Raw genomic sequence first — 12854 nt, 5'->3', positions numbered from 1 at the left:
AATTAATATTAAATTTTTATAGAGAGCTACAATGGAACAATGCCAAAATAATACAGATGTTACCGTAAAGTATTTATGCAACTTCTATGAAGATTATTATTATTCTAAATAATTAAATAAAATCTTTTAGTGTTCTTACAATTAATAGAACAGTTACTTTGTATCAAATTTTCAAATTAGTAGTATTTTCACTAAAATATTTATATATGTTTAAATTTCCGTTAAAAAATTTAAATATAATTAAAAACGAGTGTTTAAGTTGATATAAGTTAATTATTTTTTTAAAAAAATATTATTAGCGAAAGGGAATAATTTCCCTATTACAGGGGGTAATACGTATTAATAATTTTAGTTTACAGAGATTTTATAACAATTGCAAACCGATTACAAATCAACAGATCCGTACATTCATTTTATAGTAAATTTTATGTTGTAGCGGTAAAGACACATACAAATTTATTAGGAAGACCATTTATTATTTATTTATTAGGAAAGACCATATTGAACTATTAGATTTTGTAAAAGAATTTATTATTATTATTATTATTATTAGTTGGAAACATTGAGTTAATTTTTTTTCCACAATTTTAGCAAAATGTTTTATACATATCTTTTTTATTGAGGTTATTCAACTTTGTTTTAAATTCTACAGGCGAGTTACATTTACAAATACTTATAATTTCATATTGTTCGCGCATGTTTATAAGTTCTTGACAATTGTATAAAAAGTGGTATGGTGAAAAGTCTTTAGAACTGCACAGGACACATTGGGTATTTGAAAAATTAATGTAGATGTTATTAATAAAGTGAGAATATTTATTAAGCGAAGTTGGATTATTAAGCGCATTACGTTCAAATTAATTAATTGTGACGTATACGATTGGATAGAAGGAATTTCAAATATATCAATATACCAGAGATGGTAATTACTATGGCTTAACGAGAGATAGTCTTTATTTATGGATTGAGATATAGCAGAGTCCAATAAGAGCGTGTAACCGTATTTCCGATCTTGAATATTGTCTTTAAATAGTAGTTCTGAGAAGCCAAATGAGTTTAGAATTTTACATAACTTGTAATGCCATAACTGCTTGAATTTTAGGTTACCGCGCTGCTTGATATTTTTATGATATAAGAAAGTTATATTATTGTCACTTTAAATTTGAGTCTATAATAAAATTTAATTATTCGTTTTAGCAAAAAAGGGTAGGACCAAATGCGATTTGTTTCGTGTCGTAGAGCATAGCCAGGAACTGTTCTTTCTAAGTGGAATAATTTACGCAGAAAATAAATGTAAAAAGACTCCAGTTTATATGAATAATCCAGACTCCAAATAGGACTTGCATAGAAAATAATTGGATTGATTATAGAATTATATAGTTTATATGAATTTTCAAGTTAGAAGTTTTCAAGGTAGAACATAAAAATAAAAGATTATCAATAGCCTGCTTTATTTTGTTGTTAATTTTAGAAATATGTCAAAGGTGATTCCCAAATAATACATACCAGTCAAAGGTGATTCCCAAATAATACATACCAGTCAAAGGTGATTCCCAAATAATTTATTTCATTAACAGTTTAAGAGGAATATTGTCGTGATATAATTTAGTTTCTTTATCAGATATTTTGCTGTTATTACGAAAGATAATAACTTAGTTTTAGTTGGATTTATTGCTAGGTGATATAAGTTAATTATTAGTTTAATGAAAGCATTCTTTTATTTTTCATTTAAATATATGCATGTACTCTATTTCTTTTTGTTATAGTTTATTCAGTAAGTTCTAAATTTGAAATGATAATAAAAAAGCACAAAAATTTTTCATAAAAGAATCTAATTTTAGTTATTAGCACATAAATCAATATGAATATATGTCCTACTATATAATCATGTATTGAAACGTTATAAAATAGCATATCTTAATTATCAAACATATAAGAAGCATTTTATATCTGTTAAGTTCATAACTTATATTTCTTAGCCTAAATGTTTAAAAAGTGAATATAATTTGAAGAATTCGTTAAAATATTTTAGTTATTTCATTGGAGATATTCAATACTTTAAAAAAGTAAGAATTATATTTGATTTTCTTCTACTTTTAAAGATGGCAATTAAAAAATGATCAAATTATTATTTTGGTATTTATACGTTATTTAATTATACATTATAAATACATAATATTTTATTTGTTAACTCTTGAAATTGTTTATTGGATTTTATTTTATTACGCAATTTCTTTAATGAATAAATATGTTTTAATAAATAAAATTAAAGAAAATTTTGAAAAACTTGAAAACAAACTATTATCTTACAAATTAATTGTAATTCATTAGTTCAAATTAATAGAAAATATAGAAAAATTTGGGATATGTGCTTGTGGTGTAGTGGTTATCACATCCGCCTAACACGCGGAAGGTCCCAGGTTCGATCCCTGGCAGGCACACTTGCTTTTTTTTCATGTCTAATGTTAGAAAGATGAAAAATAATTAGAAACTTTGTCATATTTACTTGTGCAATTATTTGCAATTAAGGAACTTGTTATGACTTTAAGAATGTTATTTTCATTGAAATTAATGAATATTTACTATATAAAAATAAAAAAAGTGAAAGTAAATACTATATACAAAGTTTAAGTATAGAAACAATATATAACACAGTAAATTAAATTTGATGCATAACTAACAAATTGACAAAATATTTGACATGCCAACATGTATATCAATATAGTCTATGAAAAAACAGAATTTTATTTAGAGCGGTTCCATAATATGCTAAGTTTGACTTTGTATGTGACTGAAATCAATTGTCATACAAATTTTTCTAGAACAAATAATACACGATACAGTCAGTATAAAATCTAAAAATCTGGAGTTTATCCAAGAGCAGATTGACCTATTATTGTGTCAACAGTAAGTCAGTGGGTTAAATTTTAGACGATACAATCATCGAAATATAAACAAAATATATAATATATTTTGAATACAGTATACTATATGTAAAAAAAAAATTATATGTATAAAGTATAAGCAATGTAAAACATTATACTTGCGATTTCACTGAAAAATCAATCATGTGATTAAAAACTACTGTAATTATATAGAGAACAAGTAGTGATTAAGAATGATCTTTATATCAATTTAATGAAAACATTTGGGGTAATACGTATTAATAATTTTAGTTTACAGAGATTTTATAACAATTGCAAACCGNACTCATTTCTGGGGAGTTTCAGAAATCAATAATAAAACTAACAATATAATTAGAACAACAACAGAATGAATGCCAAACTTAAGCACTAAACATAAAATTTAATATACTAACACTCAATTCTTTACGCGTTTCTTCATTATTTACAAATATACCAATGCAAATATACATACAAATATACATTACAAATATACGTAAATGCAACTTTTGTGCATAAATGTTTTAAAAAAATTCCCCTGCCTGTTATATGTGAAGTTACGATCTCTAGACGCAAATGAATTCCCCAAATATCTTTCATAGGCTACAGTGTAATCTCTATTTATTTGTTAGCCCAACTCTTGAGTAAGTATGTTATTGTTTAACTAAACATATTATTATTGTTGTAGTAGTATTACTAATTTTAATCGTTTAAAACGGAATTATTGCAATCAGTTAGATAACGGAAGATGATTATGTCAATTATGGTGGGATATAAAATTTAAATAAACAAAAACATAAAAGAAGTAATTTTGTTGAATTATGATTATAAAATATTTTCATGTAAAAAATATTTAATTAAACACTATGACACCAGCTGAAAGTTAAAATTGTGGTTGGTTGCATTTGTTGTAAGTTATTTTTTAAATAACATCTCATATTATTATTATAAAATAGGCAAAAAAAAAGACTTAAATTTGAGGGTAGAGATGAAATTTTTTAAATATTGTACATGCCAATAACGAGTAGTTTTTCAATATCACCTCTTTTCTATGGTTTCCAATTTAATTATATTAAATTTATTAAAAAAGATTAAGAGTAATTAATTACTCTCAACTTATAATTATCAAAAAGTCAGGTATTTAATTCTAAAATTATATTAAAAATATATAAATTTGATAAAATTCTTAGTTATATTTTGTACTTTCCCGACTCTTCGTCCGAGATGAAATGTTAAAAACGATAAAGTAGTAGTATTAAAAAGACTTTAAAAAACCATTACTGTTTGTTATTTTCTTTATTTTTCTCATATGCATTTTGTTCTTCCGATCCTCATCAGTAAATTCATACGACAAAGTTTAGCCTACAAACAAATAAATTTCTCAAAAAACCGAAAATTACAAAAGGCAAAAATATATATTTTTTAACTTACAGCTGCTGTTCTACAACATACTGTATTTCCATGACAATCCCTATTTTGTTTCTGAGCCAACTACAATCGCACACCATTCTGGTGACACATTTATATCCGTATTTGAATTTAGTAAATTTACATTTTAATTTTTTTAATTTTTCACGATAGCAAAATGTTCTTTTTCGTTTTTAATATTTTTCTCAAGTGATATATAATAGAATAGCTTAAATTTTTCATATACAGTATCATAATATTTTTTAATGTTAACTCTAAGAAACTGTACCGTTCACAGCCGAATTTCAAACGGTAGTCTGCCAATCAATTAAATTTCTGAGGAGAAACAAATAGGCCTATACTGTGTTATGTTACTAATAATGAGTTGTTCAGTATACTATCCGAAACTCAAATCAGAATATGCCATGAAGAAGAACACGTATGCTTAAAGAATTACAAGTTAAATACAAAAATATTACACATAAAGTTGTAATGTTGTATTTAAATTTATGAAACAATGTTAAATGAAACATAGTGCACCAAAAAAGATATTGTTGTGAAACGTTGTGTCAGTTCGGAGTTAAACTCAAGATGTCAAATCGATCTGATAGGCCTACAGTCATACAGGGATGGCGATCACAAGTTATAATGATATATCAAGACCATTTAACGAAGTTTGTCCAGTTACGACCTTTGAAAACTAAGACAGCTGAAGAAGTAGCGTATCATCTTCTTCAAATATTTTTAACATTTGGTTCTTCAGCTATATTGCAATCAGATAATGGTAAGGAATTCAGTAATCGAGTCACATCCAAACTATGCGCTATGTGGAAAAATGTTAAGATAGTTCACGGAAAGCCAGTCATAGTCAAACACAAGGCTCAGCTGAATGGGACAATCAGGATATACAGAATATGTTAACTGCATGGATGAACGATACCGATACAAATAAATGGTCAGATGGTTTGCCGTTTGTTGAATTTGCCAAGAACACAACATACCATGAAGGAATACGCCAAAGTTCTTATGAAGCCCTGTTTGGCGTTAAACCAAAAAGAGGTATAGCATCGTCATCTTTGTCTGGCGAACAATTCGCAAATATTGAAACTGAAGAACAGCTCGAAGAAATTGCTAATACATTAAAAATAAATTTGCCCGGACGAATTCACAAATAGAAAAATTGTACATGTCGCCTCAAATAAAAGGTCGGTATCGCCGTGAATTTGTTATTGCCTCTACAAAGCGTGTGAAAGGACAGATGAAGATGGACTCAGTTATATGTATAGTCCAAAAGGAAATATATTTTTTCTAAATTTTTCTAAATTGCTAATACTTTTGAAGAAAATTTGAACAGGGGCCATACCGAAAATCATATTCCAAAAGAAAATATTGAAGAGGAGCTACAACCTACTATGTCTTCATATTAAGCCCTGACTGAACAACACAAGTTTATTTCTATAAAAAGAGCCGCTGCGAAAAAGAATTTTCTACTGCAAGTAACGAAAATGTTACGAACCTCAAAAAGTAAATTTCCTCTTGTTCATATTGGTAATACAGTAAGAATACAGGTCCTTGTGTCGACCGTGGTCGTACAGATGCCCGAAATGTGTTGGCGGTTGTTGTTGGAATAGAACAGGGATGGCCAACACGTAGACCGCGGTCGACCGGTCGCCCGCAAAGGTTTTGAAAGTAGCCCGCGAAGCTTAAGTTTAACAATTTGCTTTCACTTAAATTAATGTTTAAAAATCTTAATTCGGTAATTTATTCTTACAATAGTAGACTGTCTGTGCAACGTCCCCATACTGTTTGTATTTATGCAAATGCATTACGCATGCGCATGCGTTAACAATGCAAATGAATGTTAACGCATGCGCATATAAAAATCCTAAAATTGCCCATATTCATAGTCGCCCGAAGACTATATTTTACCAAAAAAGTAGCTCCTAAGGGATAAAAGTTTGACCACACCTGGAATAGAAGACTCCGACTTTTATAAAATATAAATTAGAAAACAAAAATGGTACCCTCAAGCAGCTTTATACCCGTAATCAGTTCGTAATTTGTAAAGAAAAGTTACTTTCCATAGATGAGAGTTTTCAAGAAATGTCGCTGAGAGAAGCAGCTGCAACTAATTCGAAAAGTGGTGGAAGGCTATACACGCTGTAATTGAAAAAGAAGTGTTCCACGACTAAATGCAGTTGTAAAAGCAAGGGACTCTTATGCAATTCAAAGTGTCATGACAATTTAAGTTGTTCAATAAATAAGATTGTGTAACGTTAATCACATGATTTATGTGTAGGTTTATCATTGGTATTACAGTATTTTCTTTTCTGATTTAGAATGTACTGTTTGTTTTAGGTTCAACAATTTATTTACATGTACTGTTTGTTGCTTAAGTTTTCTCCTATTTTGACATTTATCAGTATTATTTCTTTTATTTTTTTAGTGCATTTTTGTCTTAACATAATAAAAATATTTTTATTCATCATCCACCATCAGTGCATGCTGAATTTCGACATTTGCCGGTATAAGTGAGAAATAATGATATTTAGCAAATATTTCGTATATATACCTAGCGACTATGTGAATGCTGACATTCACCAGAGAATATCCACATTTGCTAGATATTGGTCTTTCACAGTAACAAATACCTAACAGCGGGGAACGTAAAACTAAATCTCCCGATTTGTTTATGAATGTTTGTAATTAATTATGTTTAATTTACATAAAAACATTCACACAATCAACATAACGCAAGTTTATATAAAAAGTATTTACATAAATGACGACTAATTTAAAAAAAATATATTTTTTTATCACTCCAAATAGCAGATGATAAATTTACAATATCTGCAACAGAAAACAGAAAATTTTTTATTACTTTTGGATTTGAATGAAGTTTTTCATAGCTTACTCAAAATTAAGTTTTTTTCCATTATACAATAATAAAAAAATATAAAGTTTTTATAACAAAATCTCATAACAGATAGCGCCACACACAATTTGTTATTTAATTTGATCAATAATACAAATTTTTTAAAAATAAAATCTCATAAAAGCCGGAAAAGTTACACAACTCGTTGCTAGATATTTTTCATAGGTTTTTTTAAAACTTATTTTTTTCATCTAAAACAGTGATTTTCTGAGACTGCAAAATGTCTTTTATATACTTTTTCTTACGCGGAGCATTGGCATCAATATATTCAAAAATCTAACAACGAATTGCGTAACTTTCTCTGCTGTTACCAGTGGCGTGCCGTCATTAGAAGGGTTGGAAGCGCCGCTTCCCTCGTATTCTCTAAAAAATAAATAAATATTAATTTTAATTATACGAAAATAATCGCACAATATTTTATTATAACCGCATTATGTATCTTATTACAAATTTCTATACTACACGTAGAAAAAAAATTGCTATTGTATATTAGAATATTAGTGGCGGAGTAGAATCTCCTGTATTTTCAGATTACGAAAAGCCAGATTTGCGCATGCGCTTTACAGAGCACCAACCTCACCCCGTTTAGCCGGTGGAAGCCTACGACCTTGGGTGAAAGCTGCACACATATAAAGATTCCAATTCTATCAAGGACCGGTTCTGGGCTGTTAGCCGCCTGCCCACTAGATATTTCGAATTACGTGAATAACGAGTAGATTTATAACTTAACCCAACCGATAAGAATTTACTATGTTTTTACGATAGTTCTGTATAGTTGACAGGAGTTTAAAAAATCCATTAAAATATTTGATATATTTATTCCGCTCTCCGATTTTATATTACTCACGGATTTCGATGTTAAACCAGTGATATTACGATTTCATACATCCTATCTTTAAGGGGATATAAAAAAAAACGTGTACAATTCTTGTATAATGTTAAAAAATAACCGTTACTTGGACAGTGTGATTTACAACTAAATTTAATGAATGAGAGAGATGCACGAGGTACAAAAAGGCTCTAGAATTTATTTTCCTTAAATTTACGATTTATGTATCCGTTTGTCATAAAAATTTGTCTTTCCACTTTTTCCCGAGACTACAAATATTCGAGTACAAAGTAACCGATTTCGACTTATTTCTACTTAAGAAGTAGTTAAATAATTAAGCGATTAGGGAATTGGGGACGTAAACAAAACCCTGACGAAAGAGCCGGAATATTACTTAAACAAAAGCTTAAACCGAACCAATCTATAGCCGCGTACAGTGGGGACCGATTTCTTCGAAATACTGTATTAGATGTAATAAAGACAGAAATTTTTCCAGTTCGACGAGAGTGACCGAAAAGTTGTAAATTTTGGAAATTTCCGTGGACAACACCTGGTCCTAAAACGAATTAGTTAGAAAACAAAAGACGGACAATCTATTAAGTTTAACATATTTAGACTTTTACAGCTATGGTGAGAAACGTTTAAAATTTACAAGAACCCTGTCGCGTCTTTTGAGGTATATTAGTGATGCGACAAAAGAAACATTTGACATTGCCAAATCCCGAGGGTATCGGCACCCTCGGGATTTGGCAGCCCGCGTGCATGTACAGTACACACCGCACACCTAGCAGGACCGTCTCTGATTCCACTCGTAGGGAGCTATTTGACTAAGTGGTTAAGATTTAAAGAGTAAAGAATATTTTATGTTATTTTCATGTACGTTTCATTACAAAGTTATATTTAATTATAATTTTCTTTAAAAGTATATTCATACAATTGAAGAATATTTTGTACCAGGTATGTATATCCACCACACATTTTATTTCACCAAGTAAGTTTTTATAATTTTATTTTTAATTTTAGCCCTTATATCGTGGCTAGCGATTCGGAATGTAATTGCGATATTGAAAATTTATTTTAAAAAAGTTTTGGCTCGAGATCATATAATGAAAAAGAAAACATTATTAAAAGAGAAAGGCCAATGCCTAAGTTAAATATGAACACTTCAATAAAAAAATTTGTTCGATATTTTCACGATAAAATGGCTCTGTAAATGCATAAAAATGCATTTACAGAGTGAAATTAGTGTGTGGAATAAGAATGTCTTTGACAATTTAGCTGGCAAAAGACACGAAAAATCGTCGATTCTTTCGTATTTGAAGCAATTTGGAAATCGAAGCGGAATAGAATTTAACATTAATAAATAATATAAAATAAATATTGAAAATTGTAACGAGATAATTATGGGTAATAGATATATTATATCTAAATAAATAGATGTTATATGTTTTTATCAAAGCAAGAATTGGCATTTAGAGGGCATATGGAATATATTGGATCTAATAACAGAGGTAATTATAATGAACTTGTTTATTAAGTACGTCAGATAAATAATCTATTAAAAATACATTTAAAGAAAGAATTAACTGATTGCCCCTGGATGTCGGCTTCTTATAGAAACACAGCTTCCCTGTCATCAAATGTCATGGCACGCCCCTGGCTGTTACAAGATTTTATTTTAAAAATAACATTTATATTATGAATCAAAATTTTAAAAAATGTTTGTGGCGCCATCTGTTATGAGATTTTGCTTAAAAAACATTTTTTAAAAACTGTTTTGCATAATTCAGCAGAAGCGTAGCCTAGAATAAAAAGGTTTTCTCTTTGAAGACTGTTATTGGGCACTTCGCTCGGACGGGCTGACCGCGTGGAGTTTTCCGGGTTTTCTCCACAAAAGACCTCCCGGAAGGCATTATTTCTAGTGATGTAACGAATATTCGGTTGCTATTCGGTATTCGGCCTATTTTTCGCTATTCGGTCGAATACCGAATACCTAAAAACAGGAGTAAGAAATAACAAAAACACAGTAAATTAATCATTTTGGTATTTAGATTTAATGTTATCGGGTTAGTGTTGTTTGTTTATATTTATTTATAACTTATAACATGCACAAAATAAAAAAGAAAATAATATTAGTCACATGTATTCGAAATTTATAATTACAAAGATCAGCAGACGTACACACTTATTCGTTCGAGAATCGTCGCACATCTGAGGTCTGATCCTGCCTATCCTTCTTTTTAAGTGCTCGTCTTTGCTTTTCCCTTTCTGTTTCCTATATTGCTCTAGTCCACGTATGTCTATGCATAGATCATAATACGCCCTCACGATACTTTCGATTCGTCACTTTTCCGTCGTAGATTTCCCATTTTACAATTGCGTGACTCATAGCCTGGTGATAACGGAGAAAAGAGACAGATAGGATGACGGTATAAGTCACAGTTATGATTTCACAAATTCGAGACAGCTTGGTAGCCCGAACGGCCCCAGGCTTTCGCCCGTGCACGCTAAGTGACATTCATTACAAGCATTTAGCTTTCCGAAGTCTATGACAACACTTGCTTGGAATTGACTGCCGCGAATTTCGCGCCAATAAGCTGCCTCGCCTTGTTCGATTATATTATCAACTCAATTTCATATTCATTTTCACATTTTCACTTCGCGATCCTTCTCTATTCTTTTTCTGTTATTTACACCTGTAGGTCATTTCATTGTTATTCACATTTGATTTAATTTATCACATACAGTACTGCCATGACGCTCTTGTCTGTCCGCTACAACTGTCAAGAATTAACGTGATTGACGAAGCGTAGTGACAGCGGGCGAATAGAGAGCAGGTCCTTGCCATAATGCGCTTTGCGCGCCGATTTTCGTACGTGCGTTAATCGAGCCGAATAGTTTGGCCGAATATGCGGCTATTCGGTCACGCTCCTGGCCGAATATTCGGTATTCGGTCTGAGGCCGAATATACTATTCGTTGCAACACTAATTATTTCCCTGCGCGCCTATGTCATTCCATCTATAAGGCCGGCTAATCGGACGCATGCGTGCATATTCTCGTTCTCGGAATAAATAGCCTACATGAGCGGAAAGAAGACGATTTAGTTTCTTTGAATTTTTAATGTGTAAAACCCTTTTTACATTATTGATTATTATAAAATGACAAAAAGTTTAATTTTGAGAGTAGTGATGAGTTTTATATAAAAAACAAGTAAAACGGCAAGGCCATTTTTGGGACGAGACTATGTCTCGCAGACTCAGCAGGGCTCGACTGCGCACCGTTTTCTAAGGAAAACAGAAAAATGAGCATACTTAAATGATGAAAAGCCGACACCGGTACTCCGGATCCTGGCATAGATTACGGTGGGCCTCGTTGCCGCCAAGGTTGACTGATTGCGTTGTCACGCAACCCGTCTTAACGCCTGTTTTTGGCTACGGTAAGTAGGAAGATATTTGTACTTGAATTGTCCCGATGTTGCTCTCGTCATTTCACAGGATGGAGAAACGACAAGAGCAAGAGAATATGTGCGTAACGTGTGTCATACGTTTGTCAAAATTCGATTTCTCAACGTTCACATTTCGAACTTCCCATGTACAAATCTCGCATTCGCATGTGCAAATCTCGTAATTCGCGCCTGTTTGTAGAAACAGAGTCGCCATTTTGTATTTTGTTTTGACCCGGTTGTTGGTCTCCTGACTAACTACAAGATTGCTTTTTTTATGTGCGCATTATTTGGGCAGCAAATTCTCTGTGCCAAATTGTAACTCCTGACATGTACAGTACTCCTTCATACCTCTAAGGCAGTGGTTCCCAACCTTTTTTCATTAGCGTACCCCGTGACATGTCATATCTCTAGATTGTACCCCTCATTTAAGAAATTTAGTGAGTAACCGTATTGTTAATTTTACATATTGTAACTTTAAATTAAAGAAAAAAAACCTAAAAGAAAAAATGGTATAATAAAGTTGTGATTGTTGCAAGGAACATTTTTTATCTAATAATTTTTTAATACTATTAGTTTGTGATACATAATATATTATTTTTTCTGCCATAATAACTAACTTTTTTCTGTACCCCTAAACAACCTATCGCGTACCCCTAGGGGTACGCGTACCACAGGTTGGGAATCGCTGNAAACCAGATAATTATTTGTCTCAATGGCAAATGTTAACTAAATTTGTTCAAGTTATTTGGCGTAAGTGGAAATTGGACTACTTAAACAACTTACAGGCCCGACATAAGTGGCAATTTGAGAAAGACAATATAACACCAAACTCAATGGTCCTCTTAAAGGATGAAAATCTCCCACCCGGTAGTTGGTCGATGGGCCGAGTACAAGAAGTAATCAAAGGATCTGACGGAAAGGTGAGAGTGGTTCTGGTGAAAACGCCTAAGGGTGTTTTTAAGAGAAGCATAACCAAACTGTGCCTGTTACCATCCATCTAGGAAGAAAGTGTGGTTCATCTTGGTGACCTATACTTGCCATTTCTATTGTAATTAAATTTAAATTTATGTTTAATATTGTTTATTGAAGTATTACTTCAACGCGGGCCGGGATGTTAGCGCCTCAAGCGCCACCGTATTTTTGTCATAAAAAAAAAGGAAAAAAAAAATTTGTGAACGAGAGTAGTTCTGTAACGGTCATTTGTAGCAGCCATTTTGTACCAGCGTTTCATTCCGCATTAAACGTTATTTTTTGCAAAACCGCAGTACTTTCATATTTTTACAGTCCATTAAAGATCGACAGTTTTATTAAACGTTTTGTTATCGGATATAAAG

The 12854-nt window shown here is 31.2% G+C and overlaps 2 protein-coding genes and 1 non-coding gene across 3 annotated transcripts in view; all 3 read left to right on the top strand.

Moving 5' to 3' along the window:
• Window positions 1-438, top strand: part of LOC111614033 — an 8000-nt gene extending 7562 nt beyond the window's left edge. Inside the window, exon 7 of the mRNA XM_023355411.1 lies at window positions 23-438. Within this exon, the coding sequence (XP_023211179.1) occupies window positions 23-112 (90 nt within the window). The 3' untranslated portion in view covers window positions 113-438. The remainder of the gene's footprint in view (window positions 1-22) is intronic.
• Window positions 439-2368: 1930 nt separating this feature from the next.
• Window positions 2369-2441, top strand: Trnav-aac. The gene has a single exon. It is a non-coding gene; the product is annotated as a tRNA-Val (tRNA).
• Window positions 2442-4901: 2460 nt separating this feature from the next.
• LOC111614037 (KRAB-A domain-containing protein 2-like) lies at window positions 4902-5485 on the top strand. The gene is made up of 2 exons (XM_023355417.1): window positions 4902-5094; window positions 5154-5485. The coding sequence occupies exons 1-2, from the start codon at window positions 4902-4904 to the stop codon at window positions 5483-5485; spliced, it is 525 nt and encodes a 174-aa protein (XP_023211185.1).
• The last annotated feature ends 7369 nt before the right edge of the window (window positions 5486-12854 follow it).

The sequence above is a fragment of the Centruroides sculpturatus genome, unplaced genomic scaffold (assembly GCF_000671375.1).
Source record: "Centruroides sculpturatus isolate CEXI.00-Female unplaced genomic scaffold, Cexi_2.0 scaffold1970, whole genome shotgun sequence".
Lineage (NCBI taxonomy): Eukaryota > Metazoa > Arthropoda > Arachnida > Scorpiones > Buthidae > Centruroides > Centruroides sculpturatus.
This window is presented reverse-complemented; position numbering and strand designations above follow the sequence as displayed.